Source organism: Sylvia atricapilla, chromosome 11 (genome assembly GCF_009819655.1).
Source record: "Sylvia atricapilla isolate bSylAtr1 chromosome 11, bSylAtr1.pri, whole genome shotgun sequence".
Classification (NCBI taxonomy): domain Eukaryota; kingdom Metazoa; phylum Chordata; class Aves; order Passeriformes; family Sylviidae; genus Sylvia; species Sylvia atricapilla.
Window position 1 is genome coordinate 5,322,953 of NC_089150.1, and position 25,809 is coordinate 5,348,761.

The window sequence follows — 25,809 nt, forward strand, 5'->3', positions numbered from 1 at the left end:
GGAAAATTTCCGTCTCATGGCCAAAACCCCCCTTCCAAATACAATAATCTGCATGAGTCAAGAGCTCTCTTAGTCTTTTGAGTGATGGCAGTAAGGATTGAGTTTGATTCAAGGATCAAACTCTCGGAGTTTCTCCCAGAGTTGTCTCTTTCTGTCAAAGCTAAGACACGGTGTAGGGGGAAGCTTTTGATGCTGCTCTCCAGTTTGTTCCTGTGCTACATATGACAGGATATGGTCTCTTCTGTGCCACTATAAAGTTGTGTTTTGACTTTTCACTTCAGCTGAATGGCTTAATTAAAATGGAAAATCTACCTAATCGTTGTCAAGGACTGTCAATTTTAATAAGAATGGAAGAAGGGCTGGATTCTTGGATGCTTGGAATGGGATGCTTGGAACAAAAAAATAATATTTTAACTGATTGTTCTTTCATTTCTGAGAAGGGTGTGTTAACACTCTGTCTTTACTGAATCAAGCAGCTTTTGTGCAGTAATTCACATTTTAATCCTCGGTGAAATATCTTTATTATTGCTAGTTGCCAAATGAAAAAAAACTAAATTTATGTAGAAGTAGCTGCACACTGACTTCAAAAACAACTTTCTGCTGCATAAAATAATAGGGTTAGTAATATAAACGGCATGGAGGAACTGTGCTGGAGAGATCAGCACAGTTTGTGTGTTGTGGCAGCAGCCACTTGTGCATGCCCAGTTGCAGATCAGAGATCTCCACGTTTGGCTCTTTGAACTGCACCCTTCTGGGGCTTTCTTGGGTTACAGCCAGCGACTGGAATGTTAAAATTTTAGTCTTGCACCTTTATTCTTAGGTAAAGAAGATTAAAAAGTGAAAGTTGAGAGGCTCAAGAGAACTGCAGAATCTTGAAAAGAAAAAGAATGTTGAAGCTTTGGCAGAGAGTCATCAGGGTAAAATAGGAAATGTACAGACCCTGACAACTTCTGAATTCTGACCTTTAAAGAATTATTCTGTCATTAGCAGTGTAAGCTGGAGTCAGGAGTTTAAATGTGAGAAGTGGTTACCGGGTTGATTCTCACTTTATTTCGTTGTGATTATGTTTTATTGTGTCTGTTACAGTGCAGTATGACGTGATGGGCAGTCTGCAGTAGGGTTTTTTTTTCATATAACTGACTGAAAAAAAAGTCTGTTGACATTCTGGAAATTCCATTTATGCCTTGCACTTCTGGATACAGCAGTTAAAACAACTGAAGTTCAATGAACTGTTCAGCCAGGTTGGATAGAGTCTGCACATGCTGAAACCACTTAGAAGTCCTTATGGCACTCAGAGTTAAAAATGCATTTGTTCAATTTAGTTTTATGACCTGTTATTGCTTAACTGGCAGCTGCATCTTATACTTGGGCTGCTGTGATGCTTTCCTTGTCTATACCATCAGATAAACCCAAGGTAATCATTACAGCTGTATAAAAGCTGATATAAAATGAGACAAACTTTGAAAATAATTAATCAGTGGTGATCAAGACATAGGGCTTTTCCCAGGGAGTAAAGACCAGCTGAGGACCTGATGGCCTGGTGCCCAGTGCATTGCCTGATCTGATTGCTTGTAACATTCCTCAGAATTCCATTTGCCTGATTTACCCATCACAGGAAAACTTCAAACCACTTCAGCAGTGAAATCTATCACTCCGATTCAGTCTTATCTGCTGGTGCTGCTTTTTGCAAAAGACAGTTCTTCCAGTGGTAACAAATGCTGCTCTGTGATTTTAATAAACACAGAGCAATTAGTGGAAAGAGGGATTCACTGCCTGTCTTTTAAATTAAGAATGTCAAACAGGACAACCAGAAGAGTTTCATAAACCACACCATTTAATGATAACAGTTATGTCTGGATCTTTGTGGAACAGATTGCCAAATGAGGGTTAATTGACTAATAATTATTTATTTGCCTACCTCTAGCTGTCAAATTCAGGTGAAGTCCTGTTATTCTATAGTCCCATCAAAGTAATTTAAGGAGGGAAATATACCTTTGCATTATGAAATAAACCCCAGGAAAGCAGAATTACTTTATGCCTTGTAAATGTGAGCTGTTTTGAGCAGTGAAATGGAGTACAGTACATGTTTCCTTGGTTGCTCTCCCCAGTTTTACTGATTCTATTTGGACATGAGAATAAAGATTCATTTTTCATTTGAAATGAAGAGAATTCTTTTTTCCCAAACATCTACTTTGTTTTCTGGCAGTTTCCATTTACTTAATCTGCAAAGCCTAATGACTTAGAGGACAATTAGTGTTTCTTATTCTCTAAACAAATATCATTCTTGTCTGATGAACGACCTTGAACTAGGTTAAAAATACCTCTGGTATTTAGTAGATTACAAATGTTTGTTTTACACAAGTATGCCTGAAATGATCATTAGATATTTCAGGTGATGAAGGAATGCTCAGAAAGGCACAAGGCTTAATCCTTTGAATATATTTTGTTGCATGCACGAGACAGACTTAAAAAGCTTGTTGTTTTGTTGTTGGGGTTTTTTTTTCTTTTTTTTTTTTAATGTCTTAAAAATTATGATACTATCAAATGAACTTCTGCCATGCCACAGATGAGTAGCAATAAGCTGCTCTGAGACAACAAGCACAGCCCTGAGACTGGGTGTGGAGAGCAGCTGCAAATGGCAGTGAGCTCCTGGTGCCTGCAAGGGCTGTGTGTTAGTGGCACCTTGGGCAGGATGGCTTCATTATTGATGTGGATGGGGCTGCTTTTCTCAGTTTGTGGCCTCAAATACGCTATTTTTTCTTTCCTGTGGCAAGAACAACCCTGTTTTAAGAGGAAATCAGCTCTCACACTTGAGGCAGAAAATTTAATTTTTGCTTACAAAGTGGTGAGTAACCATAAGGCTGGCCTGCATGGATATGTGTGTACCTGCTTTCTTCAGGCAAGCAGAAGTCTCTCCAGGGAACTGGTTTCATTCTCTTTCCCTTTCTCTCATGATAAATTTGTGAAGGAAAGAACAAATGAGAGAAAAATAGAGGTCCGTGTGTAATAGCAGGAGTGAGTGTTAATGGGACACCTGGGAAATACTCCTATATTAGAGAGCACAATGTTGCTCATTTGCTACAAGTTATGATTGAAAACCAAATCTTTCCTTTGCATTTTCTCCTCTGCCTCACCTAAAATAGCCCCACAGCAGGAAGCTCCCCATAGGAAATTATTAACACTGCTTTGCTCTGAGGTGCCCTGCGAGGTTTTGTGCTCTTGGATTTTGTCCGCACAAGTGATTGTGTGTGCTTGAACCAGGATGAATATTGGTGCCCAGCTGAAAGGCAGCAGTCCTCATTGATCGACCCCAATGAGCGCCCCAGGAGATAGAGACACTCATGTCTTAATTTGTTTTTGCTTCCAGGTCACCCTTCCTCCATCCACCTTTCCCTTTGCAGCAGTTTTTCCCTCCTCCTCCTCCCCCTTCATTTCCAGCACCTTCTCAGCTGTGTTGATTTATCGACCACTCAGATTTAATGCTCCGTGCCTTGGAGAAGTCTCTGTGCTTGTGTCTGATCTGAGGTCACCCGTGCTACTTATTCCAGGGGACTTTAATCTCCATATGGATGTGACCTGTGACACTCAGTGCAGAATTCACTGTGCTACATGATTCTCTCCAGCTGTGTCAGCAGGTTCCTCCACCTGCTCTGAAGGGTTATGATTTCATTAACTCCGTGGGTCTCATTATCAGGGTTTGAGGGCACTCACCTATTTTCAAATATAGAGGTACACCTACTGTACCCCTGGTGTTCCTCTCTATTTAGTTGCTTGTTTTGAGAGCTTTTTTTTTTTTTTTTTTACCCCACGTGTCACCTCTCACCTGAAACAAGTTAAAGTGGTTCAAGGCTGGTTCCCTGATTCCCCAGTGAAAATCTTGATTGTGATTTTGCACATACCACACTGCTGGTTTCCACAAGGAAAAAAAAGCACGAATATCTTGATGGGAACAAAATCTGGAACTTTATAAGTTGTGAGAAAAGCTCTTTGGTTTGAAACCTGCACATTCTGAAAGCTCCAACTTCTATTCCTACATGTGGAAAAGGGTTGTATCTTTGCTTGCTTTTTCCTTACTGATGTTAGCTCTAAAAATCACAATCCTGCAGTGTATTTGAAGATTGTAAGAGTAGTGGTTAGCAAACAGGATTCCTTTTTCCCTTTTTTGTTTGTTTTTGTTTGATTTTTTTTTGGTGTGTGTGTTACATCTTACTTTTCCTACTATCATGGGCAGGTGATTATGCGAAGATATTTCTTGTCTATTTATCCTAGAACAGCTGAACTGGGCTTTTGTGGCAGTTCTGGACTATGTCTGAGCACTCCCTTACTGCCCATAAGTGAAAAGGTTGAACTTTAAAAGTGGAACTGGCCTGATTTGTGTATTCAGAGGCAATTTCTGAGAAAGTGTGTGCGTGTATACATATAAACTGTATATCCTTGAAGGAGGAGAGCATTTAAGACTGAACCTTGAGACATGAATGTGAAATTACAAAAAAAATCCAGTAGCTGATGGAATGATAGTAGAGAAAAAGCTCTGCTATTCTCAACCTCTAACATGGTGTGTAAATTTTACTTTCCAAGTGACTTCTACCTTTCTTTTTGAGAAGACTTGTCATCTTTAGAAATACCCCTTTTGCCCCCCAAAAAACCTGCCTTGTGAGCTGGATTGGTTTTTGTAAATATGTTTGGTGAAGAATACAAAAAATAGCCAGCGTTATTTCCTCTAATATTTGTGTTTTTCTAACAATATTTGCCTTCTGGTGTGTGCTTCCTATGCTCATGTGCTTGAAAGCAAAAGCCAGCATGAGATGAAGGCAGATGATGAACTGGCATCAAGCTTCTTAAAGTGCTTTCCTCTTCCAAACAGCATCAGTGCTGACTTCTAAACCCATTTGTTTCTCTTAATGCTGTCTGCAATATTTAGCTCCATAGCTGTTCATCCTCCTATTGACATCCATCCTCTTACCCATTAAATAAATGATGCAGTGGATTTTGTGCAGACCAAGCTTGCTGGTTTGGAGGCTTTTCTGAGGAATGTGCTGAGCTGGGCTCATCCTACTCCAGGTTTGCTCTCCACTGCAGAGTAACTCTCCTCGTCAGAGGTGGCAGATTATGGAACAGAGATAAAAACTCCCTTTAAATTTGTCTTTTTCTCATGTTTCTTAGCCAAGAAATTAGAAAGAAGAGGTGGTTGTTCAGGATTTCTGGTAGAGGCGTGCTGCCTGCATGTATATTGCATTGAGACAGCACTCACTCCCTGGGAGTGATCAGAATTAGTCACAGAGATGAAATGGATGTGGACAGAATTGGTTAGCAACCTTCTGAAAGCCTCTTTCTTTCTTTGATAAGTTCCTTGTGGTTTTGAAGTGCATCACTACCATGTTTGATATTTTATTAACAATAATTGTATTTCACTCTTTTCTTTGGAGCATTTCAAAGAGTTTTAGAAGTATTAATTGAGTATATGCCCTCTGACTTCTCTGAAGAAAGTGAAAATAAGGTCTTGTCAAATATGTTTGTTGAAAGAAAGCATAAAGAATAATACAGAGAATATTAAGAACACCACTGAGAATAAACAGTTCAGTAGTGATTATGGAATCAACTCTACTCACAACACTTGTGCTGATTTATAATGTCCAAGCCTAATGACTTCCTGGTTTGTGCTTTCTTGTTCTTCAGAGATGATGTCTGTGCTCTCTGCAGTCCTGAGGGTTTGTCTTGCAGCTCTACACAGCACCTTCTTCTGGGATAAAAATCCTACAAGTGGCAAATAAATGGACACAGAACCTTCATGTGGCCACTTCTTGAGGTCATTTGGGTTCATTGTAGACCTGGGCAGCTGAGGGCTGTTGTTACCTGTAGGTGTCTCATTATGGAAGGCAGCAACATTGATAGCAGGGAGTATCCTGGGGGTTGCCTCCTTTAGGGGGCCCTGTCCCACTGTGCCCTACTCTGGGAGACACAGAAAGTGTCCTCAGTGAGCCAGAACAGCACTGGGGTTTCTGGGGAAGCAGAGCTGTGAAGAAATTAGGATATGGATAACAGCACACAAGCCAAGCTCCTGATTAGAGGAAACAGAGAGCTACATGGTTTTCAGCACTCATCACTGTCCACCACCGTGCCTGGCTGGCCCATGTTCTCTCCTCAATATACAGAAGCTGCTCTGTCACAGAGACTGTTATGTGGTGGTGCTGCTGACAAAAGGTTTCTCCCTCTGGTGAGTTTTCTTATTTAAAAGGGAAAATGTAGCTGAATCTCAACTGCAAACACCGACAGCCCTTAAGTTGCAGATCTGAATAGGTTTACAGGGGATGAGCTATGAATTTACGGGCTTTGCTTCCCATAGCTTTTCTCCCTCTTTCTCACTGCGTTTCTCCCTGAAATGGCTTTCCTGATGTGTCCAGCATAGAATTCACTTACTGTGATCTTCACATTTAAAAAACTCTTCAGTCCCTGCTCCTCTAATGACTTGGCTTCCGGAGAATCCATCGATTATAAAATATTTTAAGCTGTTTCTTGAGTGTTTCTGTCAGTGTAATCTCAGCTGCATGTTAAGTGTGCTTTAAACCTGAGATGAAGGTTTATTTAGTGCAAGATGAATGTTAATACACACAGGAGAGAATCCTTATATTCCTCCTTTTTGCTGGGCACCTGAATGCAGCTACAACAGTTTTCAGTAGATCTAGGGAGGAACAGATTGAGTTCGGGCTGGCTAAGGTTTTCTGTGAGTTTCCTTACATGTGAAAGCCACTCTGCAAATGAGTGTTTATCCTCTAGATTTCTGAACACTGGCAAAAACAGGACCGAAAGGCACCATGTTAACCCTCAGCATTTGTTTCAGCACCTGCTCACAGATGTGTCTGAATATTAAGGAGAAATTCATATGGTGCTCAACAGCATAAAAAGTGTCAGGATGTGTGTGAACAAGCAGGAGGAAATATCGATGTGAGCATGTAGGAGGGGAAAGACTATTACAAGGGCAATCCAATTAATGCAAATGATCCATGCAGATGTCTGTGGCTTTTTAGTGCCTCCGCTGCTGTGCTCCATAAGAGCTGTGCATCAGGGATGAGGGAGGGGAGTGCTGCCTTCCCTCCTGTGGCAGTGGTGATTTCAATCACCTAGGCATCCCACTCCTCTCAAGGGATGAGGAGGGGACACCTCCTGACGTTGTTGTACACTACAATGACATAGACTTTGACTTTAGAAGGTTGAAAATGACTTTTTTATTTTTGGGATGTGGTGGGTTTTTTTAATATACTTTTATACACAGACCAATTTGATTGGTGACAAGAAGACAAACTTCTTCAACCACATTGGTCAGGCCAGAAGGACATCAAGACGAAGTCTCTCCTAGGAAAAGGAATGAAAACAAAGTATAGTTTACCAAAACACTTTTCTTGTTTACAGAAAACTCTTTGGGAAAAGAATTTCAGAAAACCAAAACATCTCAGGCACGAAACCAGGGCTACATCCTTCCCTTACCTGGTCGTGGGGCTGCCAAACAGGAATGTGACAGAAAAACAGCTCCTGCACCAAGGGCTGCTTTCAGGAGGAAACTTAATCTCACCTTCTGCAAACAGCAGTGTGTGTTGACTCCTGGCACTCCAGGGCAGCACTGTCACTGCTTTAAAAGTCAAACAAGATAATTGAAAGGGAGCCCCAGGTTTTTGGGGCTGTATGCTCAGGGCCAGTGTGTTTGATTGCCTTTGGTATTGGCTTAACAGGACTGTTCACCTAAAGGAAGCAGGATTTGAGCTGGAAAATAGACATCCTTGCAGCTACATATTGATCCTTGGAGCTGGATCTTGTCCATCCTTATATAGAAAAAGGTTTTTCTTCTGGAAAAAAGGTTTCTTCTCTTACCTCAGCATCTGATGTCTGGTGAATAGTGACTTTGATTAAGGACAAGACCTGGCCGCTTGGTCTTTAAGATGAGATACATGGCAAACAAAAACATATGGCTTGAGCAGCTCAAAATTTTTGCTTTTTATTGCTTCCCTTACAAAATCTTATTTTCAAGAGACAAATCAGGCTCTGACCTTGCTCTCCTGAAGTGAAGAGAAACTTTGCTGTTGATTCCAATGAATGCAACCACATGGGCAGTGTAGGAAACCAATGGACATTTTCTCCTCTTTATTCCAAAGAGTTTTAATTCAGGCTGTAGCACTAATAAACAGATAATTATATAAATACTGAATTTATATAATAAATAAATTAGCAACCTCTCTTAAGTTAACAATCTCATTTCACAAAATCTTTCCTGTCAGAACTTGTGCCACCTTTTCTCCAAGCATCGTCATGTCAGGTATTTTGAGGAACAATACTTCGGGAAGATGTGGCAAATTTACTTTCTCTTTTGTGTGTTTGTTTTCCATATTGACTTACAGAAAAGCTGCTGTCCTCCTGACTAGTAGCTGCTTATTATTATGTGGGTATTAGATACTTGCATGGAAAGTCAGAGTCTGCCAATAAACTTATTACAGTGGCTCTGAAAGGTACTTTTATGTTATCTTCAGCATTTTGCCAACTTGCTGTAAAATACCTTATGCATTTTTCTACTGTAGCACATTTTGCTTAAAAGTAGTGTAGCTTTGTCCTCAGGGAAAAAAAGAGAAAAAAACTCCCAAAAATCTCTGTATATATAATTTTTTTAAAAGTTGAGTGCTCAAGTAGAACACTACATTTCCACTTCAAGATTGAATATGCATAGTTTCTTGTCCATTGAGGTTGTTATGAATACAAATTTGGCAACAAAATTCAGGCATCCAAGTGTTTTTTTCACGAGTATTTCAGCTGTGCTTGAAATACTTGTGAAACCAAAACAGCAAGGAACACTGCCAAGTCAACTTTTAAAAAAAGTTATATGTATGTATTTAATACTGGTGTTTTTTAAAGAAGCCCCATAAAAGCCTAAATTGCATTGCTAACTCTTTTTGAAAGTTAAGATTTCGCACCTAATCAAGTCATAACATTTTCTGCGCAACAATCACAGGGATCTTAATCCCTCAGTAAAATTTGGTTTGTAAAGGTGTGCCCTATGCCAATTAGCAGCAGATACTGTAAAAAAAAAAAAAAAAAAAAAACAAAAACCCAAACCAACCCAAAATATCCAAACAAAAACCTCCAAAGAGGACAAACACGGAGTGAGGAAGAGAGCAGGGTAATTCTCAGGTTTGCTGCTTGGAGGACTGTCTGTTCATGGAGAGTTCTCTCCCTTCCCTCTACCTCTCTTTATTCTCTGTGCCTTTGATAGGAGCCACACCTACACCGATATCTGTCTCTCTTCTGACACTTTGTGCTGCTTTGATGGTGACTATTTTTATTATCCTCAGTGTTGTCTCTCTGTCTCGCTCTCTTATGAAATAACTCACCCTGCTCTGTAGTGCTGTTAATTTACAAGGTGCTTTACAAACACAGATAAGAGCCATCCAAGGCTCTACTCTAAATAAGACAAGACATATGCAAGATGAAGCACTTGAAAGCTGTTCAGGAAAGTGAGGACATGGAAATGATTCATGCAAGGAGCTGAGGGGCTTGTGGAGTTTCTGAGAGAAGGTTTAGGCAAGGTGGAGAGGAAGTTTGTCAGTGCAGCAAAGTGATCAGCTGCAAGGAGCAGTGAGGTGAGATGTGAAGGCAAGAGCAAGGAAGAGGAAAGGGAGGGGAAAAATAAACTTGGAGAAAGAAATAGGAGACAGTGAATCATGAGAAAAGCAGGAGGACAGAATATTTATCAGAGGTTTGTCCAGAATGGTCTGGGAGGGAACTGAAAAAATACATACAGTTTGGGTGGTTGTTCTTTTTTTTTTTTTTTTGTTTTGTTTTGTTTTGTTTTGTTTTTTGGGCAGAACTTGACTGTCCTTAACAACTTTACAGCCTACCTTGTTCTCAGCCTGTCTGTGATGACAAGCATAGCAAGCAGTGCTTAGGTGTTCATGTCTTAAAAAGTTTCCCTACCATTTAAGATGTCTCTCTTCTACTAAATATTATCTTATCCATTGTGTCCGTTTATGAAGGGAAAGAAATAAATAAAAATCCTGATGGATGTCAGGAAGGCAAAGGAAGAGGGGCGTTTTCTGTTCTTTTTGCCTTCTTCATCTAACTGAATACTCCAACCTGCTCTTCCCCCTATGGTTTTGTAAGGGTGAAGGAAGATAGACTGGAAAACTGACTTAAAACCCTAATTTTATAAGAAAGACTAGCATATAAACTCAGGGAATGAGCCAGATCCTACAAGACACTTTCCTTCTTTGCATTCCTGGGATTCACCAGCAGGTGCTGGGGAGATTCAGTATCCTGTAGGGCTGCACAACCTCCTCCTCCTTAAGGCACTGTTATAAATGCATATTATAAAGTTGGCTTTTTTGCAAATATTAAAATGAATACTATATGTATAATTGTACTGTTATATTTTATTAATAGAGTTTAGAAAAGTAACAAATGTATTTTCTAATTGTGACATAGTGTTAATAGTAAAAAGACCAGGTGTTTTCTCTTTGTAATACCTAAACTGACCAAACCAGAACATACAGAGAGATCCTTCTACCTTCCTGAAATTGGTAAGATTGAGACAGCAGTGAAACAAGGGCTACAAGAGAGAGTCCACTGATCTTCTGATATCAGAAGAGCTACCAGGCACCAACTAGAACTTTTATCTAATATAATGATAATGGGGCAAGTTTCGAAGGAAGGGGGGGGCCAAAAACTAAAAAGACATCTGGACTCAATGTTTGAGAAGATGCATATGTAAAAGGTTAAACCTTAAAAACAAGGCTTTTGAAGGAGTGAGGGTGCTTTTCTGATGAGGCACCCTCTGCCGAGACACCTTTCCCATCTCCTGAATTGTCTATTTTGATTTTTTTATTAAACTTATAAATTTTTCTAAGCCAGCTAAGCTGGTTTTCCACAGCACTGACGTGTTTCTTTCTCTCCCCTCCTCACCTCTGGCACGACGAAGGCCAGCACCAAGTGAAGCAAGGCACGTGTGAAGTGGTGGCCGTGCACAGGTGCTGCAACAAGAACCGCATCGAGGAGCGCTCGCAGACCGTGAAGTGCTCCTGCTTCCCGGGGCAGGTGGCCGGGACCACACGGGCTCAGCCCTCCTGTGTGGAAGGTGAGAGCCTCTGCTCACTCCTGCTTGAGATTATTCCAGTTTATTCTCCTTGATGTCTGACTTCCCGCTGCCTCAAAGAGCGTAATCCTTCCTTTTGTTAATTTTTTTTTGGGGAAACGTCTCTGCGCGTTGATGATAATGAGCCTGTGCATAAATCTCGGTGTAATTAATCCTCTTAATGTATGTGCTGGCCCATTTCAGGTCTGTGCCAGTAAAAGTTCTTATTTTTTTTTTTTTTCCCACACAAGAATTCTCCACTAAAGCTAGTTTGGAAACAGCATAAGCCAGGAAATTCAAGATTATGTTATTAACTCTTCCAGATGTTTTAAGACTTAGTGGCTTGGCTAAAAATTCACTGGTTAAAAAATGCAGCCCTAAGACTGGGAATGCAGCTGGTGCTGGGACATCTGATATGGAGAGCTTTTCTCTAGATCAGTATTTCCCATTTAAAATGCTTATTTTTTGTAGAGGCTGCTGCTCTTGTTAAGTTAATAGATCTACTTCATGATAGACTTTTTTAATCTTAAAGGTACCAAAATGCCTCATTTAATTAATTGATAAACAAGATCCTGTTTTCATTCTTTTACACATAAAATTGCAACCTGTTCACTTACATATAAAACAAAAAGCTTCAAAGTCCAATTCTAATCTAATATTCAGAAATATTCAGTGTCAGACATAAAACTCTAAATACACATGAATCTGTTGTTTGAGGGTTTTTTTACCTAATATGAAGCTGCCAAAACAGATATTTTAAAAAGTCAATATTTAAAAAAATTTTAGATGCCTAGTGTTTTTTTTTTTTTTTTTTTTTTTTTTTTTGTTGTTTTTTTTTTTTTTTTTTTTTTGTTATTCAGCAATGCAGCTAGGTTTAATTGTGCATTTTCTTAGGGAGTTTTCTTGTTACATTAGAAGTGCCTTCTGCATTTTTAAGTGACACATCAAATAGCTGAATACTTTTACATTTAACAGATAATAGAAGTCAGGCATTATTTTAAATTCATTTTAAGACTGCAAACTTGACACTGCCATTCTGTGGCAGAAATACATAAATACTGCAAAAGCTTGATTCAGTCAACAGTTGCTGAAGGACTTGAATAGTTGGGGGTTTTTTCTTCAAGTATAGTTGTAGTTAAATGCATTAACTGTAACTCTCTTTCCTTAGCATCAAGATTAGATGTGGTTTTTTCCCACTCTACACATAAGCTTCAGTAGACTCATACATTGAGAAAACAAGAAGCTGGGTCTTGAATTTGCATATTGCAGGCTGATACAGACATTTAAGGTCTTTGTCCAGCACCTTTGCCCTGAATGCAGGCTTGTTTAATTTGCCTCTAATTTGTTTAAAGGGAAAAATATACCCAAAGCATACAGTTACTTTTCCAAAAAAACCCACCCAAACCAAACCAAAAGAAAAAAACCCCAAACAACCCCCCCAACAAACAAACCACCAAACAAACAAACAAAAAACAAAACAAAACAAAAAACCAAACCAAATAAAGAAAAAAAAAAACCCCAAAGCATAATAAAGCAATAAATAAAGAAAATGGAACATTTTAAAGATAAGGAGAGATTTAAAAGAAGATTTTAAAGATTAAAAAAAAGAAAGCAAAGCAATTTGCTTGTAGCTGCTTTTTTATTTTCATTGAACTTCAGACCTTATGCAGCAGTGGTGATCATTTTCATTAGGGCAGCAATTCTCACTGCTGTGGTTGGTACCTGGTGTTCCCACCTCAGATTACCCAGCTCTACTTGTCCCAGCAGAGTTGTGGGTTGGCATTCCTCATTCCCTCTCCTCCAGGAAGGATCATGGTGCCTCTTTCCACCCCACACCCCCTTGTTTTGTCTGGTTTTCTCTGTGCCAGGAGCCCTGTTGGGTGCTGCCCTCTTCTCTGGGTGTTTTTCACTCCATCCTCACTGACCTTATCAGAAATTATTTCTCACCTCCCAGGAAGCACAGTCGGGATCCACCTGTTTTGGGTGGAACCTGATGTCCACAATCAATCAATATAAAAGCAAATGATCTGACACCCAAATGACTGATGGAAGTTCATACATTTATTTTGTAATGTTGTAAGGCTGAAAGATTAGTTTATAAAAGCCAAAGCAGTGTTCCAGAAGTTAATTTTTTCATAATGCTTTTCAGTAAAAGTGCAAAACAAAAGTAATTGGATGAGCATTTCGCCAATATCCTGATGTCAGCTTGCCTGCTTGACACCCTAATTTAAAGGTTGCAGAAGAACAAATATGTCTTGAAATTAAAAGGGGAAAAAAAGTGCTTTACAAGAAGTGAACTCCATTATTTTTGTTCCTCTCTTCTGAATGCGCTATCTTTTAAGACATGTGATTCAATAGTTTGTGCACACAGTAGCATAATGCAACTAGCTGAATCAGCATTTTAAGCCATACTTTATTTTGAAATTCAATATCGATTATGTAGGATTGTGTACTGATACATTTCATAATGATTTTCTGGGATTTGATGAACGCCATGAACAATGCAAAACTGAGAAATGCATGCAGGTGTTTGTGCTGTTGTTAACAGCAGGTTTATGAAGCCATGACTACATTTCTAAAAGTAATAGGTATGGTCTTAATAGAAATTGGCTTAAGGGTAGAAAATTAATAAATCTGTCCAGTTAAGGTGTATAACTGTGGCCTTCCAAAACATATTGCAAAAGTGGCAGTGTGACTGCAAGTAGATTTTTAGTTGATACTCTAGTGCTTTCCAGAGGTTTCCCCACTCTTACTAGCAGTATTTGCTGACAGACCTCATGGGTTTACATCTCTGTGCAATTCTATTTTCTCACCCAGTGAAGGAAGAAACTGGCATTTCTCTGTCCAGTCTCCCATATGAATATATGAGTTAAACAAGAAGCCTCAGCTTCATTCCCCCTTACAGCAGGTACTTGGCTGAAGCATGCAAATGAAGGAGACAAGTTGTTTTTGTAGTCAGTAGAGAAGGAAAGGCACTTCCAGAGGTCAGTTTAAATGTTGGAGTCAGTCTCTGGTGGTGCTTGCCTCTTCACCATTTGCATATGGCATTTACCCTTCTGAGGGCTGGTGGAGTGTTTAGCCACTTTTTTCCCTCCATGTAATTCACTGTTAAACCAGTAATTGTTGTCTCTACCTTTTGAAATCAACCAATTGAACATGTCACACACAACCTCCCTGCAAACAAACAACAGTGATAAAAAAGATATTTCTTCTCCTTCCTGCTTCTTTTTTTCCAGCTTCCATTGTCCTGCAGAAGTGGTGGTGTCACATGAACCCTTGTTTGGATGGAGAGGACTGTAAAGTGCTACCAGACTATTCAGGTTGGTCTTGCAGCAGTGGAAATAAAGTCAAAACCACAAAGGCAAGTACAGAGATCACCTATATTTAAAGGTGCCAGTCTGCTGACTGCCCTTACTGCATTGTGTATGTTGGTGTGAGCACCAGTCTTGGCCTTCTCAAAGTTCTGGAAAGCTGTGATTAATGTAGTTGCTCTCAGAGATGGAATATTAGGTCAGAACTGCCCCTTCACTCCTGCAGTCAAACTGAAAATGGTCCTGATTCAGTCTTCAGTGAGCCAAAGAAATTATTTTGTTGTGCTCAGTGCTAGAGGGATAATCATGTCCAGAACCAATTCTTCAATTTGCAGACTGAGTACAGGGATCCAAAATCTTTACCAGTGTCACATAAAGTTAGATTCCTGTGCTGGACAGCCTTTTGAAAGTACCACTCTGGGTTGGGAGTTGTTGGGAACCTACACTGATGCCACTGTGCCACACTGAACACCACTGGAAATCAGTTGGTTCAGAATATTTTTAATTCCCGACCACCCTGTAGCTGGCCTGATTTTTATTTTTTTTTAAACCAAACCTTTGCTATGTCATCTTATTTCTTAATTAAAGGAGAGAAAATATCATATCCTCTGTCTGCTTGGCAATTTAAAATGAGTTGAGTGCATTGAAGTTCAACAAGTCACAGCAAACTGCGTGTCTAAATACATCATAAACCAGGAGTCTTTAGCAGGCAATAGCAAGGGGAGACATATGCTCAGCTTTTCCCTTTACAGCCTCCTCTAGCTGGGAAAGAATGTTGTTCATTAGGTTACAGCCTGAGTTAATAAGCAATACTGTCACCAAATGTTGTTCAGTAAGGGCTGTTCTGAGGAGTGGAAGCTGCACTAATTTCTGGATGGGTGAGAGGAAATTGGATGTTTTGGGCAGCTGTGGTGGTCTGTAGACATTGCACAGTGGCACAGAGGAGTTGGAGCTAGAAGACCTTCAAGAACCTTTTCAACGCAAACCTTTCCATGATTCCATGGCCAGTGTTATTTACCAAATGCCGAAGATGTGTTCTGTAGAGTGCCTGGGTCCTGCTGTCCTCCTGTGGTGGACACTACACCTGGAAATTGGCCTGAAGACTCTACAATCAATGTGAATTACTGGGGCTCAGTTATTGCAAGATAAAGGTTACCCTCAGCCTTCCAGTTTTTTCCCAGTTCTGATTTTTAACTACTCCTTTGTAGATAAGGAGTAGCATTGTAGCCTCACACTGCAGGGTGAGACTGGTGAATTAGGAGTTCTAGATATTGTACAAGACAACTTCATCTCTGGACATACTAGAAAAGAGATGACAATTTATACCAGAAGAACCTTATTGGAGAAGAGTGAGTCTGGTTAATTAGCCGTGGAATGAGGGTTAATTATCCTTGATGCCTTCACAGATACTCGAGGGGTGAGGGGCAGAACAAACACTTTTATGTATTGGTAACTGAAGGCCTGAGGTGTCATATCCTCCTTCATGCAGCTGCCTCTCAACTCTGGACAGTTGTAAGGAAAACAGATTGGAAGGACAAGTTCTCTTGTCCCAGGGAAAAGGAAGTATGGCATAACTCGTGTTTTTATTTTGAAAATGAACCAAAGATTTGTCTCAGATCAATAAATAAAATATTTTTTAGCTATATTATTAAATTTTTACACAAAGAGGACTACTTGAATTGTCATACCAGTAGCCCAAACTGTTCAGCACCCTGTGAGACTCAGCAATGGGATGCTCAAATCAGACTCAGCGAAACCCTTTGGGACAATTACAGAAAGTGTATACATCCACGATTTTCTCCGATTTAATAGTTGCCTTACGTCTAAAACAATAGTTGAGATCCATTCCATACTTACTTTTTTCTGTGTTATGCACCAGGGATGATCTCATTATCATTTAAATTTGTAATCAATTTTTAAAGCTTTTTAAGACCCTGGGATCAGTGCTACGTGGGACAGTGGCTTCCACAGGTTAATTATACACTGAAAGAGGAAATACCATTTAATCAACTTTAAGTCCTCTAACTTTTCATTCCATGAAAATAAGTAAAAATAGCGTAACTAAAATATTTGAAGTACAGGAGACTGCTGACACTACTCAGTATTTAGATGAATAGTTAGTGTCTGAGTGGGACAGTTAAAATGTGCAAAGCTGAGAAATTTGCATCTTCCATCAGTTCCCTCAGGGAAGGGAATAAAAACTTCTCTATGCTGAGTGTCTGTTTAGTTTTGTGACACATGTAGACGCTGCAGAGCAGAGCTGACAAAGCTTTCCTCTTTCCAGCTGCCTGTTCTCATCCATTTCCAGGACGGGAAATCCAACAGGAGCCTTCTCACTGTGCAGCCAGAGCTGCTGGGTTTGTGCCCTGTGTGTGCATTAAGGCTTGAACACATCCCTGCAGCCCCTCCAGGGTCCTGGGGCAGTTCTGCTGTCTGGGGGAGATTTCTGCTTCAAGAACAGTTTATTCCCCCCATGTGCTGCCTGGTCCCTGATTCCCTGGATAGGATGGACCACTGGGAATAGGCAGCAGTTTGCATGAGCAAACTTTGGGATGTAAATCCTGCACTTGTGCTGGAGGCAGTGGTGTTGGGAATGACGTGAAGCAAAGTAAAATAGGAGATTTCCAGGAGACGTTGGTGGCAAATTTGATGGTGAACTGCTATTTCTTTATCTGCAAATCCCCGTCGTGTATGAAATATCAGTGTAATTAACATTTCTATGGAGATTCTGCTTCTCTGTGTGGTGTAAAGGTGTGGCTGGGGCAGGTTCATTCATTGTCTGTTTGTGTGCACAGTTCTTTTGCAGTAACAACGCACCTGATATCACCCTTTTCCAGGTCAATTCTGTGTAAGTAACTCTTTCCTCTTTTCTAGGTGACACGGTAGCAAAGGCTAAAGCTGAGGGTCACTCCCAGAACTATGGCACGTGGAACTGTTCCTTGGCTGCTACACAGAGACCCCTTTTTTTGTCGTGAGGTTATTGACTTAATCCTTTGAACTTGCAAAGGAGTTGGGAAAAAGGACAGCACTTCTCCTTTGTGGCTGCAGTTCCTGAACCTGGATTTTGCTATTCAGTGGTACATCATATTTTCACAAGGAAACACAAGGAGATTTGGTTCTACCTGAAACGCACCTTGGATTCTCAAGGATCTGAGACCTGGCTGAAAACTGTGGAAGAGCACACCTGAGCTTCTTGTGGTGCACCAAGGATAAGACTTTCTTAATGACACAAAGATATGTAAAATTGTTTTAAATGAGTTTCGGTCATGAATGTAATTTAGAAGATCATAGAAAGAAAATGCTGACATTAGAACAGTACAGAGGTCCTCTAAGGTCTTTTCAACCTATATGATTCTATGGATTTGTCTGAGGTGTTCCTTGCATACTGTACAACACAAAAACAGCAAGCTGATCCCAGTGAACTGATGGGACCGTGTTAGTAAATTATGTCTTAGTGTGTTTTCAACTGTAATTTAGTACCTATCAAGGTGGTATGAAGTTGAAAAGATGGAACTTATAGAATTAGTAGCAGTTATTGTAGGGCAAACTTTGGTTATAGCTGTGCAATTAGATTTATTTCCTTAGATAGGTCTAGGTAGTTTAACCTTTACATTCATAAGTGATGGCAGGAAAGCATGAGGAAGAGATAAAATTTGAAAGCAGGCATAGTTTTTCTTGTCCTAAAATAAATCCATTCTCTAGGGGAATAGCAAAGTATACATATTCCTTGCCTCTTTGAATCTAGATATGGAAAAGAATTTAGCCATTAGCTAGAAATATTCATTGAGATGCCTCAAAAGAAAGGAGAGCAAGCTTGTACTGCATAAGGAAGGCTTACTGGGAGGGGAGTAATTTGTTTGGATTTTCATAGCTTTGGTTATATCCTAATAGGTAACATACTTAAAATTCATAAGCAAAATTCTAGAGAAAAGAGAATCTTCAGTTTCAATTAGTTCTTGTTTAGAATGATTATAATAATTAAATGTCCAGTTCCTTGACAGACTGAATTTCCAAGTGGTTACATTTTGAGACACATAATTGTTCCCTATTATTGTAGATGCATTTCATGCTCTTTTCCTTATTTGCCTGTTAGAGTTTTTTGTCATCAGTCTTCATAAATAGATTAGAGGGTAGAGGTGAAACTGTAGCCAGTCTGTTCCCTCTGACATTGCAGCAGACTGATGTGCAGTGGTGCAGATGAACTGCTGGTGACCCAGAGACAGAAGTCATTGTTATGTTTTATGTAAATACTGGGGTAACAATGCACATCCAATTTTTATACAGACAGAAAGGTGAAAAAAAAAAAAAAAAAGATGTCTTGTACCAATGTAAGTCAGTTTGCATAAGCTTTTTAGCATATGGGAAAGATCCCATCAACAGTGGGAAGCTCTTCAGGGTCAAAATTATTAACTTCTGATTTGCTGGAGTGAGTGGGAGCGTTCAGCCAGTTAATTCCACCGGAGTCAGTGGTGGAATGATCTGGCCCTGTGTTTCTTGGTCTTGACTTCTTTGGTTTAGGTCACCTTCAATTATGTATTTGATTGCAGCTGGGATCCTAATGGTCATTGTACTCAGTGATAAGCAAACAAGAGATTTTCTGCTCTGTGCTTGGACAGCTGAACAGTTAATAGACTCTGCTTGTCCTAATGAGCTCTACATTCCCAGTATTTTTTCCATTGTTTTGATTTTCTGATTAAATTTTAAAAAGACCTTTACTATTTCTATTGTTTCTCTGCATATATATTCATGGTGTCATCAGGGAAGATCCTTTTCATTTGCTTTGTACAGTGTTGACCCGTAACTGGAATTTATTCATTTATTTTGGTAAGTGCTTTATGGCAATGTTTGGTCAAAACCATTGCTGAGATGTTCTAGGTGAGGAAAAAAAAGTTTTAGAGAAAAGCTGTCTATTTTTGAAGCTAAAACCAAAGAAAATAAGTTACTTTCCAGTGGTCATACATTGGATCTGTGGTGGAATTGAGAACAAACCCAAAACTTCTCTAATTCAGTCCTACCCCAAAGAGGTGCAGCATGTCACATGCCCTGAAACAGCCTCCTGGGAGATGCTTTTGCTGTCATTGAGGAAGGGGAGAACCACAATGTAGATTTGGTAGCATGGGATTATGAAATATGGCCCAAATGAACGACTTTGCCCATGACAGAGATTTTATATTCCTAAAGAAGCTTTGTTCCAGAGGATCTTGGGTCAATTTACAGCCTTTTCTGACCCATTGCACAAACGCTGTGATGTGAGCCTAACTCTTTTTTTTTGTTTTTTTTGGAGGATTGCTGCTGCTCCCAATGCTGTTGTCTGGCATCTGACACCAGCTCTGCCCTTCTGCTGAGAGACAGCAGAATTAAAGTCTGTGCCAGCAGCTCTGTTAGAGGAAGAGATCAGTGCTCAGATCCTTGGTGTGTTCTCTCAGGAACAGTTTATGTTTGACTACTGGTGCTAGAAGAGTGATTTTGGTAAGCAGCAATCCTCACCATCTCTTTGCAACCCCAGTCTGCTCCCACTGTGGGGCTGAACCCTGTGGGTCATCACACCCAGGGTTTTGTTTGGACAGACACTCTCCTGTCCTGGTGCAGAGAATAATCCTCGTGCTCTGGAAGTGGCAATGTCCTGCCATGCAATTTCAAACTATTATTATTGCAGACACCTCTCTGATGATTTATGAATATCCAAGCTGAACTGATTCATATCCTGACTATTCCTATATCTTATTTCTTAGCTGTGTTCTTTTTGTCCCTCGTCAGGATGACCCTGATGCCCTCCCTTTCATCCAGGAGACATTTCAGTAGGCATAAAATAACTGTGGGTTCTTCACGTCCTTTTTTCTCCCCTGTGCCTGTCTTTGCAGCCCTCCTTGCAGATTTGGTGAATGTTTTTGAGCACAGATTGCCAGAATGATGTGCTTTGTTTGGCATCTGCCATTGCTGCCACCCAGGAGGGTTGAGCCCTGCCAGGGCTGACTGCTGAGGAGTTCCATCCTGTCTTACTTTGATCAGGAATTGCCACTGCTCACTCCTCAGCCATTCCTTACCACCGTGCTTGCCTTCTCCGGTTGGATAAGGAAATATCTGTGGTATCAAAATAAATGCTTGGATATATAGACTAAACTAGATATATGGCATTTTATTTATCTAGAAATTAAATTATCATAATATAACTTCCTTCAAGGTTTCCCTTGCATCCTACAACTCTGTTAAATTCATGATAGATTTTTTTTTTCATTTTCCCTTTACCTCTAAGTCTGTTATCTTCAAGGATTTTTGTTCAAATTTGGATCTAAAGAGAGTGGATAAATTTTTTACACTTGCTGTAAATTTTCTCAAGGGTTAGTTTATAACAAACCTACAACAATAGAAAATGGCTTTGAAGACTCACAATTTGCTTGCAGACTGAAAAGGCCCTGAGGTAAGAGAACAGTTAAGACTTCTGTCATGACAATAGATGCTTCTGTACCTATTGAGATAGAGAAGATCCTGTAACAAACATTTGGGATAAATTAGTACCTCTAAACTGTAATAATGTCATTTAAAGGACTGCTTGTTGCAGCACAGTGTCTCTCAGCAATGCATTGGGGTAAGAATTCTGGACAAACTCACAATGGATCTGCTCACCTTGGAACTTGGAATATATTGGTTATGTTCAGGAGGGTGGTTTTTTGAAGGTTAAGGGATTCTCACTGCCTGGAAATGGGAATCCTACACCTGAAAAGAGAAAGTATATACTGTTTTTCACTTCAGTTACCTTAGAGCTTAGTTGAGAAACCAGAATCCCATTTGCAAGAGCAGGATTAACTAAACAATGATAAAACATAAAACTTGGAGTTTTTTTTCTCACATCATGACTTTGCCTTGATGAATATACAGACTATCTCCATATAATTCCCTTTATGTCTTTTGCTGTTAAAGTTACCTAAAAAGATTAACAAAAAATGCCTGGGCAGAGTTAACAGCTTGTACTTTAGAGTCTAGAACTCTACTGTTGAATGTGTCTCAGTTACCTGATTTTTCAGGTAAAACTGAGAAATTTGGATGAAATTTCTCAAATGGGGGTTGGAATAACAGCGCGTACCAATCTTCAGGAGACCTTTTGCATTTTATAAAGTACCACAGCTTTATTATGGTTGTGAGGACAAAATCACCCACCAGGAGAAATTGAGTAAAAACCCTTCAGGGGCCAATCTGGCCTGCCCCTGTGTGTGAGTGTGACATTCCCATTAATACATAAAAATCACATGCACTCAAAAGAAGGGCAGTTTTGGTAGTATGTTTTATTGGTATCATATTGTTATTAAAATAATTTATGCAAAACCATAGTCAGTGACAGCCAGAAAAATCACTACAGGCTGCTCTGGATGTGGAGGCTCCAAGCCTGTGAAAAGCCACTGTTGCATTTTACCAGCCCAAGATGGGTCCTGGAAATGAATATATATTTCTGGTTCTTTGAGATGTAATGACTTGTAAAAGGTGCAGACATGAGGGAGACTTAAGTGGAAAATCAGCTCTGTTTTCATTCTCCTGTCCCATTCCATAACAGAGAAGAAAACTCTTGCACCTTCAGTCTTTGTACACTTTTCTAGGACTGAAGCTCAGAGATTTATAAATCTCTTCTAGCCAATTTAAGTTTTCCATTTTGGAAGGTATCTAAGAGCATGGTGGTTAAACAGTGATTTTATCAGGACCCTGGGCTTTAGCTGAAATGCAGGTGCCATATATCCTTGTGGATATAAAGTGAGGTACCTCAAGCTGCTGTGAAGGTTGCAGCTTTTAAAGCTGTCTTAACTCTCTCGGTTGTCTGTCTCAGCCATAACCATCATATGCCTCATAGGGGTTATTTAGGGACATCCAGCACTAGCAGTGACTTCTTAAATTTGGGATATAAAAGGTTTTTATCTTTGCAAATGAAATTTTGCAGAATTGACCCCACTTACATGTTAGGTATTTAGGTGTTGATGTCCTCCAGCAGAGAAATAGGAACACAAACATTTTGTTTGCTCACTGGAGTTGTGTTTCATTTAATCACCATCCATGCTGCCATGACATTGCATGGGTTGGTACAGGAATTTACACAAAATTATATAAACTGTAGTAATTCAGCATCCCTTCTGCTCTTTAGTGTTCTCACTGGGTGAAGGTTTGGGATTCCATTCATGGCTCTTGGCTGTAGAATCCTGATTTCTGTTCTTTGCAGTTCAAGGTTGTGGGTGGATGTACTATATATATTTTTTTTTAATTATTGAATAATCAGAGAGATTTTTAACAGAAATGCCTTCCAGTCAGGGAACTTCTTACTGGGTCTTCTGAGCAGAGGGAATGGTTGGCTCAGACATGAAAAGAAATCCGTGAAGGGCAAAGTTCCTCCAACCCCACAAATGCTCTCAGTGAGCCAGAGTCGTCACAATGAGACATGGGTAACACAACTTTACCTCAAGATACGCCATGTTATTGCTACAAAGCATTATTCAAGACATTTCAAGGACTGTTAACCTGTGGCCTTCATGTAGCTGAGGCCTTAGACAGCCATAATAAATTGCAAAATAATTTTGATGCACCTTAAAGGAACATCTACGATGCCATCCTTGAGCTGCCGTGAGAAAGAGGTGAACATTACAGCAGTGGGAAAACAGCCTAAAGGACAACAAAATCAGCTACAGAATCTATTTGTCTGCTGTACAGCACTATACAGATCCACCCAAGCTGGTGCACTGGGTGATTTTCCAGTTTACAGACTCATGATCATTTTTTCTTTGCCACGTTTCTCGACAAATATGCCCATTGCTTAAAATTCACTAGAACAAGTGATTTGCAAGCAAAATTGTCAGCTGTTTGCTTACCCTTGAAATTAAGTAGCTCACAAAGTAATCTACTACAGTGCTAAAATCAATGTAAAATGCATTACTCTAACACCCAACAAAATAAAATCGGCGCTTTGTAAAGCAGCCCTGCTATTCACAGGACTAAACTCTGCTGTCACTCGGATTCCTGTGGAACTCCTGGAGCTGATGAGTTCACACGGGCCCACATGAATGCACAATGATGTTCTCGATCTGCCTTTTGAAGATGTGCCTGCAGTCAGCAGGAGGCATTAGCAAACCCGTGAGGAATATTGCAGGAAGAGCAGAGGAATGTGCTGCTGCTTTCAACGACTTTTACCGGGCCTTTGGAAAGTAATGGAGAAAACTGCTTCATTCCACAGCAGCCCATGGCTTTCAGAGCCTGAGGACCAGGCACTGCCTCTGCAGAGAGCACGAGTGTCTGCCCATGGTTGGCAGTGAGCTCAGGGCTCCTTGGCTCTGGGTATTGTGCATTTTTTACACAGGGATGGTGCAAGAAGTGATGTGGCTGTGTTGAGTCTAAATATGTATTCCAGGCCTTGTGAAGAAGGGGCCATGGGGATACTCTGCACCCTCAGATGGATGGGGGCTGTGTGAAAGGATTGAGCTTTCCCCCCACACTGTGTCCAGAGACATTCCCTCTGCTCATGTGCTAAGAGTCCAATCTTCTGACAGGGAGAAAACACAAACAGTCGCAGAAGGGATTTGAATTTCTGCAGCAAGGGCTAGAAAGAACGTGGGCTTTTTGTCACTTAAAGCAAAGCAGACAAGGTAGCACATCCCAGAGGACACTAATGAGCCACCTGATAACACCAAGTGCACACCTGACCTCTTGACATGGGAAGCCAGAATGACAGATGTACTGTCAAAATAAAAATCTATCAACTTCATCATGTAAATCTACCCCCAGATGCTTTACAGTAGAGATCTGAGGGCAAACAAACATTTTAACTTACAGAGTAACCTTGTAAACAGGAACTTTTTACAGAAGACTCCTGTTAATAATTTATGAATTGTAACAGTGTTATGAGAAAAGGATACTGAGCATTGATTTTTGGCATTGAATGACAACAAAGCCAATCCCCCAGCTCCCACAATAATAATGCACTCACTGTTCTAGTCTTGGGGTGTATTGATATGCATATTGCATTTGCATAAAATCCTGTCTCTCATCTTTTATATTATTCATTTTGTGTTTTCCATTTCTTTCCCAAATGTGTTGAGTTGTTCCCTTAAACACAGATTTCTATTCTGCAAGTGGAGAGGCATCTCAGAGTCACTTCAGGATGCTGATTTTTTGCTCTTTAATTAGGTCTGTAAAGAATTTGGTGCTTAGATCACGAATTAATTTTGTTTTCTTGTTTATAAGTAATTTATTGTGACCTCTTGAAATGATAGCATTTGCCCTGTGTGAAGACAGTTAATTTTCCATGATGTGACAAGCATAGTTTTTAATTAGATTAGGGTAATCATGTCAAAAAAGGAACTTTCTTTTATGAAGCACAGGGATATTTGCATTCTTTAGGCAAAACATTCTTTTTTTCACATGATTGAGAATTAAGCCTAACACCAAACAGATCTGGAGTGCTGGAGCTCATGCAAGAAAAAATTTTTGAGCTGTTTATAATACCTTTCAGGACTCTTCTTCCAGAGCTGCATTTGTGGTACATGTTTATTTATGATTAATGTATCAATATTTTAGTTTCTATTTTAGAGAGGCTTTTTCCAAATATCTCTAAGTATTTTTGCAGAGAAACCTTTAAAATATGGATTTGGTATAGCTCGAAATGTTGTGTCTTTTCCCCCTTGTACCCTTGAGCAGTGATGGCACAAATCCTGTCCCTTCTGGACATCCTTTCTTTGGGGAAAGCCCCTGATGGATGGGGAAGGGTGGCTGGAGGTATGTGGGGAGGTTTTTCTGTGTTGTGTTGACACGAATTCATGAACGGAATCTTGGATTATCCATTTGGATTCAGGGCATGCAAATGGTGTGGGGTTTTCAACATGATCTAAAGCTCCCATAAGCACCTCTGAAGATGTTTTAGTTAATAGTTCTGATGAGGCTATTTGAATCTGCCAAATCAAATCAGATTTTGCTCCTCCTTTAGAGGTGCTTTTGTAGGCCTGTGGTTTAATGGGCTGATGGCACTTTCAGAGATGCTACAGTTTTCTGAATTGCTGCAGGTGCACTGATGGGTGAGACCCCATAGGCCTATTCTGAGCCATTAATGCTCACCACATCAAGAATATTTCAACAGAGTTATGTTCCTGGATCATTGATCTGCTGATCCATAGGTGTGCAGAATTATATTCTGTCAGACAAGCTGAAAGAGGCAGAAATGTTTTCTGTATTCTCCAGCAATATATTTTTTTTTCCTTAAGGGAGGCTCAATTCAAGGATTGCTTTGGAGATTTTAGAGGTGTTTTTAATGTAGGAATGACATTATTGAGGCTACCAATTGTGTTTGATAAGTAAGTTAAGTAAGTTTGATGAGTAATTGTGTTTGATAAGTTTGGTAAGAGCCTACCCTGCTTGATAAGTAGTTAT

General features: G+C 39.9%; 1 protein-coding gene and 1 long non-coding RNA gene across 2 annotated transcripts in view; one reads left to right on the forward strand and one right to left on the reverse strand.

The window, feature by feature from the left end:
* The window catches only part of LOC136366159 (chemokine-like protein TAFA-4), a 41,731-nt gene extending 27,236 nt beyond the window's left edge, over positions 1-14,495 (forward strand). Inside the window, exons 3-4 of the mRNA XM_066327069.1 lie at positions 10,955-11,110; positions 14,344-14,495. Coding sequence (XP_066183166.1) covers positions 10,955-11,110; positions 14,344-14,495 — 308 coding nt within the window. The remainder of the gene's footprint in view (positions 1-10,954; positions 11,111-14,343) is intronic.
* LOC136366265 (uncharacterized) overlaps positions 1-25,809 on the reverse strand; it is a 302,489-nt gene that overhangs the window by 246,229 nt on the left and 30,451 nt on the right. The gene's annotated exons all lie outside the window — the stretch shown is intronic.